The sequence below is a fragment of the Hoplias malabaricus genome, chromosome 3, assembly GCF_029633855.1.
Source record: "Hoplias malabaricus isolate fHopMal1 chromosome 3, fHopMal1.hap1, whole genome shotgun sequence".
Taxonomy (NCBI): Eukaryota; Metazoa; Chordata; class Actinopteri; order Characiformes; family Erythrinidae; genus Hoplias; species Hoplias malabaricus.
In genome coordinates, this window is record NC_089802.1 from 55,091,913 (window position 1) to 55,112,552 (window position 20,640).

At 36.7% G+C, this 20,640-nt stretch overlaps 1 protein-coding gene across 2 annotated transcripts; it reads left to right on the forward strand.

Annotated features, from left to right (window-relative positions):
* Window positions 1–1,297: 1,297 nt before the first annotated feature.
* rgs8 (regulator of G protein signaling 8) lies at window positions 1,298–20,197 on the forward strand. 2 transcript variants are annotated; one of them, XM_066664493.1, is made up of 6 exons: window positions 1,298–1,444; window positions 12,401–12,454; window positions 15,892–16,002; window positions 16,091–16,152; window positions 18,290–18,456; window positions 18,657–20,197. In XM_066664493.1, the coding sequence occupies exons 3-6, from the start codon at window positions 15,902–15,904 to the stop codon at window positions 18,849–18,851; spliced, it is 525 nt and encodes a 174-aa protein (XP_066520590.1). In that variant the 5' UTR covers window positions 1,298–1,444; window positions 12,401–12,454; window positions 15,892–15,901; the 3' UTR covers window positions 18,852–20,197. The 2 variants fall into 2 exon arrangements, with proteins under 2 accessions (XP_066520590.1, XP_066520589.1); XM_066664492.1 differs by lacking the exon at window positions 12,401–12,454.
* The last annotated feature ends 443 nt before the right edge of the window (window positions 20,198–20,640 follow it).

Here is a 20,640-nt window from a genome sequence, read left to right on the forward strand (position 1 = left end):
ATCTGCCACTGCGGAAAAGAACCCTGCAAACATTCAAGAGCTTGAACAAACTGCAAATGACGAGTAGGAGAAAATTTCAGCTGAGAAGCGCAAGAAGCTTATAATTGGCTACAAAAAAAAAAAAAAAAGGCTCCAACTATATGGTGGAATCACGAATCAATCACATTATCCCACCTTCCCATGTAAAACTGATCCCAGTCTAAGTAAAGATAAAATGAATAAATAAACAAATAAATAAATGTATTATCATTTAAATTAAAAAATAAAACAATAATAAAAAACAAGGTGTGTTCTGAGGCTTCAGATTCATATTCACTTTTTGATTTTACTTAAACCTCTGTTTGAAGAAGAATCAGAGAAAGACACTCATAGACAAGCAAAGAGATTAAGCATATATGTGGATATCGGTGTAGTAATATTCATAATTATGGGTTATTTTTTTTTAGTTTGATTATAATGTAAAATTGCAATGAATGAATACCATAAGGATGGATGAAATTTTCATTTGGTCGTTTTAAGATCTGGCCCTCTACGTAGCTTTGATGAATGAGTGCCAGTACTAAAAATTGTGACAATATTGACAAGTTTCTAAAATTGAAAGGTCTTGACAAAAAATAAATAAATAAATAATAAATAAATAAATAAATTGAATTAATAAAAAAAATTGACCTTCATGTTTCAAATGATTCTATCAAACCTGTTTGAGTTGTTCTTGGGTACTGCATCCTCTTGACAACTGGCAGAAAAAGATATTGTAATCAGCTTGTCTAATGTCTCTTGTAGAAACTGTATAATGGCTGTGGGCAGCTGATATTTTCACTGTTAATTGAACTATTCGAAAACCTCCACACAGATCCTCCTCACAGGAGCATTAAAGCAACAAGTAAGAGACATGGAAAGAAATCAATGACAATGATTTTCATTGACTCTGACATTTTGCTGCAGGCATTTTTTTTTTCAGGAAAAAAAAAGTTCAACCCATTTTTGATTATTCTAATCTGGAAATTTTGGTGTCCAAATCTCTCCCATCATATTAACAAAAACAACATCTATTGGCAAAGTCTTAATGGAAGAGTTTTTATATAGCATCTGTCCAAAGAACTGCCAATTGTCTTTTATATTTTTAATACTTTACAAGAAACAAAGCAGAAAGACATTGCCATTTGAATTTCTACAAACACTGGCATTTCCCCAAAGCCTCTTGCTCTCTCATTCCTCTCATCTCTCTCTCTCTCTCTCTTTCCCCCTCCTCTCCCTGCTCCACGCTCCCCCACACTTTCACACCGATGAACACACCGCGTGCTAGTTGCTATATGTGGGCAACTGTAGATAGCACGCTAGAGCAGAAGCATTGCCTCCGCAGCCCTAGAAAGCCAGGATAGAGGCAAGTCCATCCGGATTCAGAAAGAAACACCAAACCCTGCAGACCAGCAACACGGCTAAGGTAAGATCTCCATATTCATACCCCGGACTAGCTACTGCAAGGGAGTAGCTGCTCCTCATTGGTTTTGTCTTTCTCTGTTGTTTATCAAGACACACCATCTGCCTAGCTCTCATCTCAACCAACATCTGATGTGCCTGTTGTTGCCAAGACAGCAAGAGCATGTTAAGAGAGAAAGAGAGGGAAAGATTATGTTCTTTTCCATTGAACTTATTAGTGACTAAATGAATGGTACCTGTCAAAGCTTAATTAACTTGACTGAAATTAATGAGTGGTTATGAGGAACATGTTTACGATGTTTCCAGAGGTAAATACAAAATGTATTTTGTAAATTGATATGCATGAAAGTTTGCACGTGATATGGTTATCCAATATCAAATGCACATCTCCATGATTTGCTTTGAGGGCTAGTAAATGTCAGTAAGAGGAAGTGACAGAGATGAGAAAAGACTTTGAAGCACCCACTCATGTCCCCCACAGCATTTTTTTTAGCCTGTTTGGGGGGACCCTTTATTTTCTGCAGACACAAAAACTGCCCCTCCCTTCATTTGAAGTAAAATTTGAATGCACTCATATTACATAATGTGATTACAAAACATGGTGCAAGAGGGTTTTTACTTCTGAGATCTGCTGTGACAGGCATGTTTGGAATAATCCCTCCTGAATTGCATAAGGCTAAATTGATTCATAATCATAATGAAATGTCTTTTTTGTGTGATAATAAATGTATAATGATTATTATAGTGTATCTTTTGTGTTATCATAAGTGAATACAGATTATTGCTAATGTATTGCATTTGACCACAAGTGTACTCTGATTATTATAATTGAATTGTTTGTTGTGAGACTGGTTACATCAAAGCATACAGTTCATTCACAGCCAAAAATATAATGCAGTACTATTTTATTTGCCAATTCAATGGTTAAATATTTCAGCTGAAACATGAGTGCACTAACTGATTGAATATTTGAAATTAATTGTGGCATTTGATCTTGAAAAGAACAAGGGCAATTCATTGGGCTGGATGAATCTGGGCCCCGGGCATCCACATACTGTATCACACCAGCAGGGCCACCACACTAGCACAAACTCTCCTCAAGCAATGCAACAATACTAGGACAATCTGTTTGATCAGATTAGATACATAAATGGAAAGGATGTTTTCAGCACTGGCAAACGCAATACTGCACAGAACAAGGCATATGGGGGATTTTGTTTGTGTTATAAAAATAGCAATGGGGGGGGGGCTAAAACATAGCCCAGTTTCCAGAAAAGTTGGATGTAAAATGCAAAACAAGAATCAGATATTTTTTTTTATTAATTGTAACATTTATTTAACTGACAAAAGACCAAAGAAAATATCTCTGATGTTTTTACTGACCAACATAATTCTATTTTGTAAACATAAATAAACTGGCCACTCCAGTACACAAACATTGTCTATGAAGCCACACTACGTGCACAACGTGGCCTGGCATACTATTACTGAATTAATTATGGACTTCTCACGAAGAAGGCATATGCCTCTCTTAAATGTCATTATATGCCTCCTCATCAATGTCACACCATATCCCATGAGTACTGATAGACCCTCCACATCACTGACCACCACACATTTCCATTCTTTTGCACCAACTGAGATAAGCTTGGGCCCAGAATACTCCACAGTGCTTCCGAATAGAACGGACCTATTCATTACAAAAAAAAAAAAAAACACGTTGCATATCTTGATGCAGCAGCCATTTAACAATAGCATGATGGGTTCTCATGCAGTGCCATAGGTGGCATCGAATGGCCATGCACAGGACAGTGGTTTCTGCCCCTGCCCTACTAAGACTTCAATTTCTTCACATTTCCTCAATTTTTTCACAATAATGATCAATAGATTATTTACAAGTAGATTATTGTGTAAAGAGTGGTTTTTTTTATTATTTATTGTGAAAATGTTTTCACAAGGTTTGACAAAATGTGGTGAGCCACATCAAATCTTTACTTGGAAAACCTAAGCTTTTGGTTGATGCTAATTTTCTAATTACTTATTGTGGCATGATGTTAAAAACAGTGCTAGTTCAATATTCTTTTTAATATAAACCTTTCACTCTTATATTGCCCCTGCCATAACTGTTGCAAACATCAAATGAATCAATATTTCCATACAACTTGTTGGTCATTGAAAAAGTTAGTCTATGAAAATATTTAAAAAATATTCTCTGTACATTTGTCAGTTAAATAAAGGTTTAAGTGAGTTAACACATCATGGATTCTTAATAATGAATTTTAAAACAATGTATTCTGGCAATGTATCTGTAAGCAGTGCCACAATTTTTGTTCTCACCAACTCTGAGTTTCTAGGAAAATAATCTTGAATTATATGTTGAAAATACCTGTATTTACATTGCGTGAAGCATACAGGAATTATGTCCCTTTATATCCATATTAAACACCAGGGAACCATAAATAATTAGATTTGCTGCTCAGTTGTTTCATACCCAGCTGTGTCATTACATTATTAATTCATGCATAAGTGCGCTAACTAACAGACCAGAGTTGATTCCAGATGTGGCTTTTACATCTGGGGTCTGTTGTTGTTATCTCTTAAGGTGATGATCAACGAGGTATCAGTGTAAGTAGGCTATGATTAAAATGGATGGGGAAAAAATAGTAAATGTTTAAATGTTAAGATCATCTATGTTACAGGATTAAGAAGAAAGTTTTAGGCTAAGATGACACGGGGCTAAGCTGACACATCCCATGAATCTAAGGATCTCTGCTCAAATTCTGGACCAGACAGTAGAGATCAAATTTGGAGAAATACATACATTTTCCTAATTACAAATTCATTGCTGTACCCAATTTTAAGTTATCCTTATATGAATAGAAGAAATGCATTTTTTTGTAATTAAAATTATATCGCAAACTCAAATATAAATTAATTCATTCATTGTCTGTAACATTCATTGTCTACCCGGAATCACTGCGCACAACGCAGGAACATATTCCCTCATACCTAGGGACACGTTTGAGTAACCAATCCACTTGTGTGTGTTTTTGGACTCTGGAGGAAACCCACGTGGAGAACACACTAAACTCCTCACAGGCACCAGAGACAGGGCTCGAACCCACAATCCCAGGACCCTGGTGCCATAGGTGGTAACTTAAGGCTCTGCTTCCCCCTTATTACATGCTTCAACAAATGAGAAAAATAAAACCTTTCAATTATATTGGTTTTGTGCTACACAACTAACAATGATCAGTTATTGGTATAGAACTGAACATTAATATTACTTGTAACTAGAATGCTTTAAGATTATTTTCTTCACATCACTCTGACAAGGATAAAAAACACTCACCACAAACAAGGCATTAAAATATAGCCTTTTAAACTGGCAACATGAAACAAGCATTGCCACAGCAAGCACAATGTTAGATTCATTAGCGTTTGATGCAGGCCATTATAGAAGAATATAAGCAAAAGAGAGTTTAAGCAATTTATGATGACCCCATGTCTGAAGGTCTAAAGTGAATGTAATTTTATAAAATCTGTTTAAATATTTGTTGAGCTCTGAAAAACAGACTCAAAGTTGCAGAAAGCGAAAATTATAGAGAAATGTAACTGTTCAGTAAGCACAGTAAATCACATTATGTATGAAAACATTTGAATGGACTGCTTTAACAACTGCCACATTAACTTGCCTGTTGTATTTTTGAAATATAATTTTCAACAGCTGCAGAATAATTCCTAAAGCACATTAAATCCTCAGACCAAACAAAATGCCTGAAAACTCAGCAGATGGTGCTTCACTTTGCACCAAGACAATGACCCAAATCATACTGCTAAAGCAATTATAGAGTTTTAAGATCCAAGTTATTCACCCAACCTCAAGATCCCCACAATGGCTCCTTTTTAACAGCACCATGTGGTTCTGATGTTTTTTATTATTTTTTTTTTCTACAGTGTAACGTTCTGAACAGGAAGTGGGCATAGTGTGAAAAGTAATTCAGTATGATCAAACAACAGCAACTAATCCTTATTTACACACATTATAACAAACACTATATTAATTTGTTTACATAAACTTTCCTGTCTAGTGAGTTGTGTTCTGCTATATACAACACCCTTCTGGGCAGTGACAGTAACACGTCACTGAGGAATTTATGATTTATGAACATCAATACAGTAGTAATTTCAGCAGTTTTCTCAAACATTTATGGGGAATGGTTTAAAACTAAAGAAAACACTTCAACGTTACGTTTGTACACTTGTTACGTCCAGAATTAAGTCCAGAAATCCATTTAATGTGTTTTTTACTAAACACAAAACATGCTTTAAATGTCATTCCAGGATAGTACAATAAAATCTGGATTCTACATTAAGCTTATTCATGGCAGTGAACACACACACACAAGTGATTAGAGGCAGTAACACACAACCAGAGCAGTGGGCAGACACTTCAGCAGTCATCCTGGGCACCGAACCAGGGACTATTTGGTCCCATGCCTGGATCTTAAACCTTCAGGGGTATAGCTGCACTAGAAATGGTGCATTCCCTGACCGGGAACTGAACCCTGGCTGTGGTGGTGGTGAGTGTGCCAAATTCTAGCCCTAGATTACCAATGACACACTTAAATAAGCAAAAGAAGTCATCTAAAAGAATAGATTTCTTGTACAGCTTTGTGGAAAACAATTTAAATGTGCTTTTTAAATAAAGTAGAATTAGTTTGACTTGTATTATCTGCGTTGTCTCAGCCTCAGATACTCCAATCACAACTTGACAAAGTCTGAAACCTTGGCTATCTGCCTCCTCCTACATGTCATGCCAAAAAAGCAGATATGTGATTGGTCCTTTGGCGTGTCAGTCAAAGTTCTTTTCCTGCAGTAGTAGGCAGTTCTTGACCACTGGTTCTCTCTCCCTAGAGAACTGGCAATGAAAGACTATGGTCTGCCCAATAAGGAAGTGAATACCTTCAAGGTTAAGTTGACTTTATATACCTCTATACATTAAAGGCATAATAATTGTTTCACTTAATTTCAAGTATAATTAAGTACAGAACAAAGAGAAAAAATGTGTCACTGTCCGATCACTTTCAATTTGTACTGCATTTCAAGAAAATGACCCTTTGCCTCTAGTCATTTCTAACTAGACACTTTGTAACACAGAAACAAGAACAAAAACTCGTCATGACAAAGACAAGGACAATTCGATGCTTCATATGGTCTAAATATAGCACAACTGACCTCTGCTGCTACGTTTCTATTGAGCAAAATGTGATGTGAAGTGGCAGGGGCCATCATGTTTCATAGGTGGGCATCATGAAGAAAGGGCTGTGCCAAAAATAGAGTGAACAGCAACCTTAGGAGGGCCGTGACCCAGCCTTGCCCTGCTCCTGTCATGACAAAGTGTGAAAAAGTCTGTGAATGCAAGCACTGGCTCTCAGGCCTTCTGCACCTGACTAATAGAAGGGCTGAGGTGAGAGAACTCATGGACCCAGTGATTATGACCTTTGTGTTCTCTACACACATGGCAAGTTGTTTAAAGGCCTTGAGCACGATTTCGAATATCTACATTTGCAAAATTAAACTAAGAAATGTCTTGTTAGCTGCTTTACATTTAAGAATGGATTTTTGTTATCTGACTGATACTGTTCGGTAAAACCTTCTGAAGACATTTTAAAATGTTCTGTGTTGGGAAATAGCATTACAGCAACAATAGGAAGGCACTATTCATAAAAGATATTCAAAAGCACTTCCAGAAAAACAAACACTGTGATGGTACCTTTTCTCAGTCACTGGGACATCCTTAGGGGTATTCAGAACCTAGCTAGCAAACAGAAATGCATTAATATATCAAATTGCATACCTCCCATTTAAAATCCATGCTTTTTATAATGAAAACTTACCAACATTCACTTTTATTTCTGGAAAAGGAAATGCATTATATTTATAGTACAGAATTATATATTAAAACCACTGTTTTAAAACCAGTTCTGAGGGCACGTTTACCTTACTAGATACATTTTATCTTACAGTGATTAGAAGCTATATCCAGTTTAAATCCCTAAAATTACATTTAGAATCAAGCAAATCAAACTGTAGATGTGTGACTGACTTTCTTTGGTTGAGAAGCAGACTGTGACAAATTCCTGCCCACGTCATATTTCCTGTATGCCAAGTCATAATGAAGTCAGACAGGATCTTCATCGAATGCACTAATGCCATGATAAACCAGTTAGAAACATCAGATTGTCTGTGCTTCACACAGATGCATAAGTAAACATCCGCTAACACTGGAAAGTGTCAGATCAAATTATGGGGTCAGAACTAGCTGCTCTGTAGAATATATTATAATGACTGAAAATATATTGTATAATACAACATACAATAATTACTGATATATTTCAGACAGTATTATACCTCGTGAACAGGAAATGTTGGCTATCACAAATATCCATAACAATATAACAAAAAAAAAACATGTAATATGACAAAGGCATTGTAAAACGTAACACTGTGCATAACTAAAACCCAATTTATCATATAAAGGCCAGTTTTTAACACATCTAGCCACAGTACTGTTTTAACCTCTTTTCATTATTAAGGTTGTTCATTCAGTGAAGACAAAGTTTTGTTAACTGCTGTGTCCAGTTAATCTCTGCACTGTGATGACTTGTTCAGAATCTGGAAACAAATAGCATCCCCACAAATGAATCTTGAGGTCGCCCTTCAGCCGAGCAGCTAGGAGAGATTTCATAAATAGCCTGAGCATGTGAAAGAGATCAGATGGCATGACACATTAAGAGTGGGCAGTAGAAGCTGGGCAGGATGCAATCACACCGGAAGCCAGCGTAATGCACTGTAATGGGGCACACTAGCTGAGGGAATATGAGGTCCTCCTCATGAAATGATTTAGCTGTGAGGGATCCCTTGAACTATCCTGCAGATTCACATGCATCAAGCATAATTTTATCATCACTGATGATCTTTTTTGGGCTTTCAAGTAAACAAAGTTGTAGACTTTATATATTCATTCATTCATTATCTGTAACCGCTTATCCAGTTCAGGGTCGCAGTGGGTCCAGAGCCTAGTTCAAGTTCAACCTACCTGGAATCATTGGGGGCAAGGCAGGAACACACCCTAGAGGGGGTGCCAGTCCTTCACAGGGCAACACAGACACACACACATTCACTCACACACTCACACCTACAGACACTTGAGTTGCCAATCCACCTACCAATGTGTGTTTTTGGACTGTGGGAGGAAAACAGAGCACCCGGAGGAAACCCACGCGGACACGGGGAGAACATACCAACTCCTCACAGACAGTCACCCGGAGTGGGAATCGAACCCATATCCTCCAGGCCCCTGGAGCTGTGTGACTGCGACACTACCTGCTGCGCCACCGTGCCACCCTAGACTTTATATAGAAACAGCACAAATTTTTATTGTTTTTAATGCCTGTTTTTGGTTGCATTAAAACTACTCCTCTGCACTGAGTCATAATTAGCAAAGGAAAACAGCTTCAGTTCGGTATGATGAATCAGACCCTGGTCCTATATTTGCCTTGTGCTTTTTAAGGCTATTTTCTCTGAAGAACCACCTTCCTAGTTTGACAGAATAATATTTAAATATTGTATCATCATAATTCATCCTCTCTCTATTCTTTAGAACTGATATATGTAAAGTTCCCTCTGGAATGGCTGCCCTACGTTGTGACTTTTTCTTGAAAACAGTGTAAATGGTTCGGGTTAAGCGGCATTAGGCGAGCAAGCATATACACACACACACACACACACACACACACACACATATATATACATACACCTCATGGATTGGATAAGTGAATGGTATATTTGTAAACCATATCATTGTTTCCATGTTATACCAAGCTATCTGTCTCATGGGAAGAAGGTCTGATTTTATACTAGTACATGCATAAAAACAAGTGCAATCTCCTCATGCCACAAGATACAACATTTATTTAAAGATTTTTGCCCCTTGTACAATATTTAGCAGAATATTTAATATTATCTGCACATGAGACTGATCTGCTGGGAGGAATGTGTATGATGGAGCTTGAGGTGTTGCCTCAAACTACAGAAAAGGAATGCCTCAAAATAAAATGGAAATCTAGGACAATCCACAAGAAATTTGCATTTTGCAAAATCAGAGATTAAGCGTCCTCAGGCAGCAAAATAACTGCAATGTGCAGTGCACACATCAAAGAGAATTTTGAACTAATCACTTGCTGACAAGTGGAATATATCCAGAAAGAAGAAGGGGGGGCGGGGAGGAAAACATTAGTAAGATTTAAATTTTATGAGCCATCTCATGAGAATTTCATAAGGACGAAATACTCAGAGCATCTTTTTTTAGTAGCCCCTCAAGGACTTATTTTTACCGCATGGCTGAATAGTACATGCACTGGGTTCTCTCTGACTAGATAGATTTGTCAGTGGATTTTATAAATAGCAAAGCACGTGTCCTGAGTGCAAGGGAATGATGCCTCAGCCTCAAGTACTTCATTCATGCAGAAAAAAAGCTTCCTTTGAAGACAACAGGGCCTATATAGGATTAATCTCTGCAGTTAAAGGGTTATTTCCTTTAGCTTTGGGTATATTTTGAAATACAGCATATACACTGCATCCCCAAAACGCAATGGGACTAAATTGAAATTAGTTTTAGATCAGTTAAAAATTGCTCTATCACGTTTACACAGGTGTAAAATCACTGTAAAAGCACATTTATGCAGTAAATCACTTAACAACATGCTCTAGAAACTGGCTACTTTCAAGTGATAACCAGAGGAAACTAATTATTAATGATGTAATAACAAACAAGCACTGCTTATAGCCCTGTCCAAACTGAAGGTGTTATATTTCATTTCATGCTCAGTTTTAAGCGCTTAACCTTTGAAACAGAATTAGCAAGAAGCATAATATTGAAATTATGCAGAAAACAGACTAATGATGTTGTGCTATGCTCTTCCCAAATCACCAAATTAACACAAACCATATGAGCCTCATCTCTGTCATCACACAAATACTTGCACTGCTGGCACTTCGTTTAGCACAGTCATTTACACATAACGAAAATGAACATTAAATGAAGATATTATGGTAATACCTAAAAAGCATTTAAAATAGAAACTAATAAGATTTGTGGATTCTGACAGCAGAAGCATGGTAAGATGTACAATGTATATTATTCTACCACAATTTCACCTACAGGTGCTGGTCATAAAATTAGAATATCATGAAAAATTTGATTTATTTCAGTAATTTCACTGAAAAAGAGAAACTTGTATATAGACTGATATTTCATGCATGTATTTATTTTAATTTGATTATTATATTTGACAACTAATGAAACCCACAAATTCAGTATCTCAGAAAATTTGAATATTACTTAAGACCAATACAAAAAAAAGGATTTTTAGAAATGCTGGCAAACTGAAAATTATGAACATGAAAGGTATGAGCATGTACAGCACTAAATACTTAGTTGGGGCTCCTTTTGCCTGAATTACTGCAGCAATGCAGTATGGCATGGAGTCAATCAGTCTGTGGCACTGCTCAGGTGTTATGAGAGCCCAGGGTGCTCTGATAGTGGCAGTGGGTCTGTCCTGTTGGAAAATGAAATCTGTATCTCCATAATGTTGGTCAGCAGCAGGAAGCATGAAGTGCTCTAAAACTTCCTGATAGACGGCTGCGTTGACCTTGGACCTCAGAAAACACAGTGGACCAACACCAGCAGATGACACGGCACCCCAAACCATCACTGACTGTGAAAACTTTACACATGGATTCTGTGTCTGTCCTCTCTTCCTCCAGACTCTGGGACCTTGTTTTCTAAAGGAAATGCAAAATTTACTTTCATCAGAGAACATAAGTTTGTACCATTCAGCAGCAGTCCAGTCCTTTTTGGAAGCGAGACGCTTCTGATGCTGTCTCTTGTTTGAGAGTGGCTTCACACAAGGAATGCGACAGCTGAAACCCATGTCTTGCATACGTCTGTGTGGTGGTTCTTGAAGCACTGACTGCAGCTGCAGTCCATTCTTTGTGAATCTCCCCCACATTTTTAAATGGGTTTTGTTTCACAATCCTTTCTAAGGTGCAATTATCCCTATTGCTTTTACACTTTTTTCTACCACATCTTTTCCTTCCCTTTGCCTCTCTATTTATGTGCTTGGAAACAGAGCTCTGTGAACAGTCCGCCCCTTTAATGACCTTTTGTGTCTTGCCCTGCTTGTGTAAGGTGTCAATGGTCATCTTTTGGACAACTGTCAAGTCAGCAGTCTTCCCCATGTTTGTGTAGCCTACATAACTAGACTGAGAGATCATTCTGAGATACTGTATTTGGGGTTTTCATTTGATGTCAGTTATAATCCTCAAATTAAAAGAAATAAACACTTGAAATATATCAGTTTGTGTGTAATGAATGTGTATAATATACACGTTTCACCTTTTGAATGGAATTACTGAAATAAATCAACTTTTTCATGATATTCTAATTTTATGACCAGCACCTGTATATTCAGAAGAGCAATTTTGCCACACCCTTTCAAAACCAAAGACATTTTGATTGGCTGTGGCAAGACTGCTCTGGGCATATTGGGGGATTTTTTTTTTTTTTATACACTCACACACATGCACACACACATGCTTGTTATTATGTAGATGAGAGCTGTCTGTGCTGGGAAATGTTTTGTAAGATGGCTCCAGAAGTGCGTTTGATGTTTTGAACTATCTGAGAGTGTGTGGGTGTGTGTGTAGTAGGGAGGGGGTTATAAAGGTGCAATCGAACACAAAAGACAAACAAGGTGTGTGAGAAAATGACAGAGCTGTTTGTTTGCATTCAAGGGAGAAAGGGACATCTGGCGAGTGGGTAACTGGGAAAATAAAGAAATAGTGTTTTTACTAAGAACAATTTTAACTTAGGCAATACCTATTGTTTTCACAGGTAAAGACAATATAGCACAGAAACACAACCAGGGGTCAGCAATCAAAATCAAGGGTAAGCACTTATTCTTCAGCTGCAATAAAATTTACCCCCTTAAGAATTGGATTTTCTTTCCGTATTCCTTTGCACACATTTCCTTGTGCTGAAAATTAAAAATGACATCTAATAAATGTAAACAGTTCTTGTCAAGGCTATAAAACTGTTTTTCAAAAGACGTTTGCAGTTCCACTGGCAGATTTCCATATATTCTCATCCAAAATTGTTTGCAAATCTCAGAGTATTTGATCCCAATAATGAACACAAACTCTTAGACACCACTGTATATAAAAACAGCTCCAGATATAGGAATTATTCACATTCATCTACCTTTATAACATTTGATATATAAATGTGCCTATGTCACATGCTATACAATGCATGTGCCACTGAAATTTATTCATGGGTTAACATATTAACTTACTGCTTACGTGAATATCTGTTATTCACTTAACTCTTATGTGAATATGCCAAACTTGTTTTTAAATCCACCATTTCCTTGTAAAAAAACAAAAAACATTGTCTGAACTGAGCCTCTGTTTGACTCCCTAATGAAATTAACCATCCAAACATGTCAGTGACTTTAATTATGTACATTCTAAGCAATCATGTAAACAAGAAAAGCCTGTTTTACTTGAACAATAAATATAATAATAATTGTAATGTATTTTACATTTGCATTAACACCATGCCTTGACTTTTATTTTTTAAGGTTTATTTCTGTTTTATGCTTTTTGTACATTAAATTCAAAATATGCCTCTTTTCCTTGGAAAAGTACAAGTAGTGTACCTTGAAAAGATAATGTTGTACTATCTGAGGGCACAGTTTATATTGTTTGTACCTTTAATCAACGACTGTTTCTACATTACTGAGAAACATTACAGGATTTCACATACAAACTCCACAGAAACTCTAGAGAAAGTCGTATCCTGTTGGGAGAGGTTCCTGAGTTGTCCTTTCACACATGCAGAATGCTGCGGGACATTCTCTGTGTCAGACACGCTCTCATAGAGGGAAACGTGCCGTGTGTGGCACGTACTCCTAAACATTAGCAGCTCAGTTCTCACTTGCGCTGACTCTGACCTTACCCGGATTCTCTACTAGCAGGATAAAATTGGTAAAAAGTCCAAGACAAGCATTTGTGTTCACACATACAGCTCCTTTGGGTAAACTCAGGAATATTTCTGGGTTTGTTTAGGTGGTTTTATTTGTTTTGTTTAGCGTGTTTTTACCATTCATGAGATTTACACACCTTGAATTTGAAAATGTCCTCCAGGCCAGTAACTCAGAAGCTCCTTTCACACAGCCATGGTAATCCAGATACGTTCTGGAGTTTACTCAGGGGAGCTGTATGAGTGAACACAACCACCCACAACATTCGTCGCAGACCTTACCCAGATTTTTTCCTACTCACGTCCTAGTAAATATTCCGGGTGAAGTCTGGGTCAGCACATGTGAGAGTGTTGAGGGAAATGTTCCAGAGTTTCTCCTGCACTCGTTCAATTTCTTGCTGTAAGGGCACGTCTGAACAGAAAATCTCCTAGTGTGCATTGCATGTGTAAACCACCACTCAGGGACATCTCTGGATCTGATACTCCAGAGTTTCTCTAGAAACTCTCTGGAGTTCATATGTGAAAGAGGCAAGAGTTTATGCATGGGAGAAATATGAATGACACTCAATTAATTTACACAAGAAAACTTGTGATCACGGCAGCAGCTGAAAAAGTTTAATATTAAATGCAATGCTTAACATCATTAAACACAAGCCCCTTTACATTTAATTAACCAGAAATAATATACTTAATAAAGGAACAGAGCATTTATGTAGAAATTTCTATAATTATCTGATTGATTAAACAGTGATCAACAGTCTATTAAAAATATCAAACTACTCGCTCTATGGTGTTGTTAACAGTTTGGAGATATCGCCTTTCTTTCTGTGAAGTTGAAGAGAAAAGCTTTGAACTCATCAGAAAGGCAGTAACACAGTCTGTGTCCAGTGTGTTTGTGTGGGTTACAGACAGAGGAGCTGACTTTCAGTCAGAAAGTGAAAGCTGTGTGTCACAGAAACACCCCCACATGTGAATACGGGATTATGATAAACAACTTCCAACACATTTCCGTCTGAGCATCCAAATACTTGTCATTGTCTATGTCATTGATTTAGCTCCATACACATCCACCTATTATACAACTGTATATATCTGAAGGTGAAGAATCATTATAAAAGCCTTTAAAAACTTAATTTTTTTCTGTACTCCAAAGTGTCCGTAGGTGTGAATGTGTGTGTGTGTCTGTGTTGCCCTGTGAGGGACTGGTGCCCCCTCCAGGGTGTATTCCCCGCCTTGCGCCCAATGTTTCCAGGTAGGCTCTGGCCCCACTGCAACCCTGAATTGGATAAGCGGTTACAGATAATGAATGAATGAATGAATCAATTTTTTCTGTCCTTAGTACTTTTTGCCCAGGACATCTTTCTAAGCCTAGTGGTTTTGGAGGTCATCTTCAAAACACCATAATACTATCCAACCCAAGAAGCTACTTTGATTAATATTTAGTTTAAAATTAAATAACCAAGGTGAAGACAGTGTGTGTGTGTGTATATATATATATATAATTTAAAAATTACAAGATTATTACAGTGATAAGGCCTGGTTTAATAGTTTTTTGGGGGGGTTTTACATGAAATTTGGAACACTCAAGCAAATAACAGTAAACTAAGATTGTGTAATGCACTGGAGAATAACATAAAACACTTGAAAACATTACAAATCTTGGGTCTGAGCATATGCACATTTGCACAGCAGCACATTTTGACAGGTTAGCACAACTCATCAGAAATCTGGCTTTGTATTTGTTCCTTTCCTGGCACATGTAAACTATTCTCTGTCCTAAACAACGACCTACTCCCTAAATTTATAACAAATGCAAAGATTTATAAAATCTACTAATTCTACTTCACCACTGCACTGTGTACTACATAGTGTAGCAGAATATGTTTAAGATTTAGCCCTTGTGTTGTGTTTCTGTAAATCAAAGTGGCACAGACACCAATGCAGAAGTGTAAACGCTCACAAAGGCATAGGACTCCTGCGTAGCCTACGGCATAGGCTCTGTGTGGAGTCAGCACAAACATATAAATCTGCCTTTATATGATTGTGTAATAACTTTTTAATTCAGGTCCCAATAAATGTTCTGTAAATGTGTAAGTTTTAACAAAGTCAATAGCAAGCAAACTTCATTGCTGTACGCCATCTAACCTGTCATCCAATATATTCTACAAAGTATAATTTATTCCCTTGGATTTCAGATGTATGAAAATATAGAGATTTGCTAATTAACACTGCTTGGATGAGATATGTGTTAGTAATTTATCTATATATTTCTATTTCCTCTAGTGCAGTCTCCTGTGATGCTCAGCGATGTGTTTATACATGACTTCATTTCATTTTTCCAGATCCAGAACCATGAAAACCAGACTTGGATGTCTGTCCAATAAATCTGACTCATGCAGCGACTTCTCTGAATTTCTGCCTCCTGGACCAGACAGGTCCACAAGATACCTGAAGTAAGTAATGATAAGTAATAGAAAGCTGAATTAATAAAGTCATGACAATTGTACTCTACCATGGTTTCATGTTTTTCTATTTGTTCAGACTGTCCACAGATGAAGTGACTAAATGGGCAGATTCATTCGATGTTCTTCTGTCAAACAAGTGTAAGTTACGCCAAATACCTCTCAAAAATAGCAATAATTTGCAATAAAATCAAAAATAGATCTCTGTATGAATGCATTTATTACTGGTGTAACAAAACCTTCAATTTCTTAAAACATTCTGTATAATCCCTCCCACTAATTATACCTTGTTTTAAAAGAACATCTTTTAACTCAAATGAATGACAATTAATTACAAAAGATGTGTTAAACAATTATGTGTGATATTTAAAGAAATACTTGAGATATTCTCAGACTTCAACCCTACACTACATGAGTGAGTGGGTGAATACAGTTTCCAAATTTATATCTAAAGATGATCCAGATGTGTCTGCAATCACTTTTGTACTGCTCTTCATTCCATACAGAAATAGAAATGTCTTTCATTCAGAGTGATATAAAACATGCTAGCTAGCTTACGGTCTGCTTAGTTTGCTCCAAGGCTGTTTCACTCTTTATATAAAATCAGTCACTATATTGATGTAGAGGATTTTTCATTTCACACTGACTCAGATTTGGTGGCAATCTCCTCTGTCAATCAGGTTGAAAATGACAGATGTAATTTGCTCAATCCGTCTCCAGCATCAATTAGAACAGCATGTCTCTGTCCTTTTCCTGGTGCTCGCAGCTCGTTAACACTTTAGAAAAAACACAAATAGCCTCTTGCTGTGCAGTAAAGAGGAAATCAAGATCACATTAACAGACAAATTCGAAACTCTCTAAAACAGGATTAAGATATGGTTAGCCCTGTTACAGCTTTCAGCAAGACAATGGAACCTGCATACATTAGTGTGGCAAAAGGTCAGATAATATGAGAGTGTCAGTCATTATATTATCAATATTAAAATGTAATTTCTCTACAATAAAGTATTCTAAAAATAATTTAATAAACTGCTCTGATAGTTCATATTCTCATAATGCTATCATTAGAAAAAGTTCATCAAAATCATTCTCCTTAAACATGTTGTACTGCATAAAGAAGATCTGTTACAATCTGTGCTACCATGCATTATTTGCTGCCATGAGCACACACACTATACTGCTGTGCCTCTACAGAATAAAACACCAGCTATGCAAACTGCACATAAAACACTCATCATTTTGTTTTAAACATGTCCACATCCACAAGGCTTGCATATCCTCCAGCGTTTATGCCTATGACTGATTGACTGCTGAGTGTCCACAAATGTCAAGTCCCTATTTCCTGTACTTTTATTACTTTTGGTAATGCAGATATAAGCAAAGAAGTCACAGTTTCATTTGTGGACCTGTCTTTAGTGTCTATGAAGCAAACTGAACTATTTGTTCCTCTGCAAGCCAGGGGACACGATGCAGCTGTTCTCACCTCTTGATCGTCCTTTTATTGAATTTTCTGAACAGCACTATAATTACATTTACCAGCCATTTGTACAAGCTTCAATTGCATCTCAACAAAGTGCTCTTTACACACAAGCCCCAGAGCATAAGATGTATGCCTTTGTCCTAAAAAAAAGGCATCCAACATATTTTGGGTGCTTGAAAATGTATATAAAGTGACAATGATGCATACTTCAGAGAACAGACTATAGATGGTGTATGATCCATAACACACATTATTGTTGCATTGGTTTGCATGTTTATGACCAGGAAAACCTTTCATACTGTGCAATAAATGCTGATAAATGGTCAAAATATTTGCTTAAATTATTTATATTTCACATAAGATTAGTGATTGTCAGACACATGCTGATTCCAAAAGAACAAATACAAATTTATGGCCGATTAATGCTGGTTTAGCACTCCCCTAAATAATGGGAAATAATGAGCCAATCACATGCTGGGTATAGGGACTAAACAAACAACCTCCTGCGTACAGACACTTGAGGAGGAAATAACAAACCCCCAGAAAAATCGAGAGGCAAAACATGATCTTCTGACATGCTGTCACAGATATCGCACAGACAAATGAGAACAACAACAGTTGTGCCCTTGTGAGCATTTCCTGTAACCAGTTAAATCTGGTCCAAAGGCAAACGTATAATCTTTGATCAGTGATGGAGTTTTCAGGCGTTCTTTTCAGGCGCATTCAAATATTTAAGACCTCTAGATTTAATTTTCATATTTCTTTATACTCTTAATGATGTCCCTGTTTGTTTGGCAGATGGCCTGGCAGCTTTCAGAGCGTTCCTCAAAACAGAGTTCAGTGATGAGAACATTGAGTTCTGGTTAGCATGTGAAGACTACAAAAAGATCAAATCACCTACAAAGCTGGTGTCTAAAGCCAACAAGATCTTCAAGGAATTTATTGAGGTTCAAGCACCTAGAGAGGTATGTAAAGTCAATTTTAGCAACAGTAACAGTGACTATGTTTTTGTTATATTTATATTTTGTAGATTTGTTTAGGTAGATTTGTTGTGGTAAAGTATTTACTGAAGATAAGAAACATTTTTTTTCAGAGACAGTCAATTTTTCATAATTCCTGACAGAGGCTAATTTCAACTGTACTTGTTTTGTTACCTCCAATAAAGGTGAATATAGACTATAGGACCAGGCAAGAAACCAAACAGAAGCTTCTGGAGCCGACCTCCTCCAGTCTTAATGAGATCCAAGCAAAAGTGTACAGCCTAATGGAGAAAGATTCCTACCCTCGGTTTCTGCGATCAAAGTTCTACCAGGAGCTTCTGAACAGAACACAGATGTACTGTCAGCGGAAATCTGTTTAAGAATGAATCTCTGTGTTGTTTTGCTTGTTTGTAAATCCTATGGAAATGTTAGAGCAGACCTTTGCTGTTACACATATCAAAAATGTCCCTGGGTTTACTGAATAATGAACTGAATATGCATTGTAGAACTGTGAAGCTAGTTTGCACTTGTATAGATTATAACTGAACCCATCATTGTGCCCCTGCACGTGTAGTTAAAACTTTTCTCCTTCCAAATAGTAAATGTAGAATAGTTTATTTATACAGACATCAGTTCAGTTACCAAAAAAATGTAAATGTTGGCAACCTGGAAATGCTAATTTAAATTAAATGTGTCTGAAATGCAAATAAGAACAGAACACACAGACATGGGTATTCTTTTTGACCTGTATTAAAATTGTCATAAATAAAACAATTTACAAATTTACATTTGTAAACTCATTTCAAATTTGATGTATGCAAAATGTTCCAAATCATACGGAATTAATTATATTTCATGAACTAAATGGATTTATTACATTTTTAAAGCAGATTCTTTTGGTGCTCTATTTCTAATTTTACAACCATAAAATGCATAAAAAGCATGTTTTGTACTTAATAACACACCACAGATTGTCTCTAATACAGAGGTCTGAATGCAGGCACACCAGTCTAACACTGCATTCTGTTACTTAAATATATTAACAAAAAACATAGGTATTAATGTAAAGAAATTACATATTACACTGGTTATGTTTAAATACAGATCAAAGTCCATTTACAAATGTATAAAACTGTGCAATTCTTTGATGGAAGAGTGGCTGAATTTGCATGCACTATTTTTATTTGCATTTTACAGGCTGTCCTACGATTTCTGGAAATTAAATTTGCAGAAGTATGTGTAGATTTGATGAAAATGTCTCAGTCTAGCTTAGCCTAGTGGCTTTCAAACCCGGTGCTATACCACCATTCACTACACAAGTTAATGTTTCCCCTGCTCTAAAACACCTGCTCATGAAGGGCTTGGAAATTGCCAGATGAGTTCAATTTCAGGTTCATTAGAGCAGGGTAAACATGGAAATGTGTTATGCATAAAGAAAACAGGGCTGAGCCAAAGAACTACTGTCCTGTAAGCAAGCATAATGCATATTCACATATGTATCCATTCAAACACAGCATACGTTCAGGGGACAGGTTTTTTTTTTTTTTCAGAATATTGTGTAGTCTTGTGTTGGTTGTTGCATGTTACTTGGCCTGACAACCTCATGAAATAATTAATATTTTATTAATTATTTTGAAACTTTTGATTAATTCGATCCTCCAGAAATATGTATGTATGTAGCATTTTGTCAGTGTTTATTTGTTGCAAAATATATAATTCAAGTAAACTGTGTCCTTACTTAACAAGTGTCATTCTCTGAACACCTTGTGATAAAACTTGCACGTTGTGAATCTAGGACAAGCCTCAAATCTCTCATAAGTTTGACCATTTTACTAATGTGTAATGTGAATCATTTTGGAGCTGAATGCCAATGACCAAATGTGGGACAGACTGTCTTCTTTTCAGCATACACAGCATGTGAGCATATGTAGGTCAACTAACAGTGAACAGAACAGTTTTATCACCAACAGGCTACTAACAATTCATTCTAGTTTTAGCTGCTATTTTATGCAATCTTGTAGCGGTTCCTGTGGCCAGTAGTATTATACAGCATATAACAACATACATGTGTTATACATCTGTTGAAGCCCTAGTCACCTTAGTGGTTAGGCACATGTTAACTTAAAAATATAACAAATTTCCTGTAACGTACTGGTGTTAAATTGATGC

Excerpts from the sequence above, each read along its gene's own strand:
- rgs8 (XM_066664493.1), top strand. The coding sequence starts at position 15,902 with ATGAAAACCAGACTTGGATGTCTGTCCAATAAATCTGACTCATGCAGC. Across the intron at positions 16,003-16,090 it reads AGGTCCACAAGATACCTGAA|ACTGTCCACAGATGAAGTGA; the intron begins GTAAGTAATGAT and ends CTATTTGTTCAG. Across the intron at positions 18,457-18,656 it reads AGGTTCAAGCACCTAGAGAG|GTGAATATAGACTATAGGAC; the intron begins GTATGTAAAGTC and ends CCTCCAATAAAG.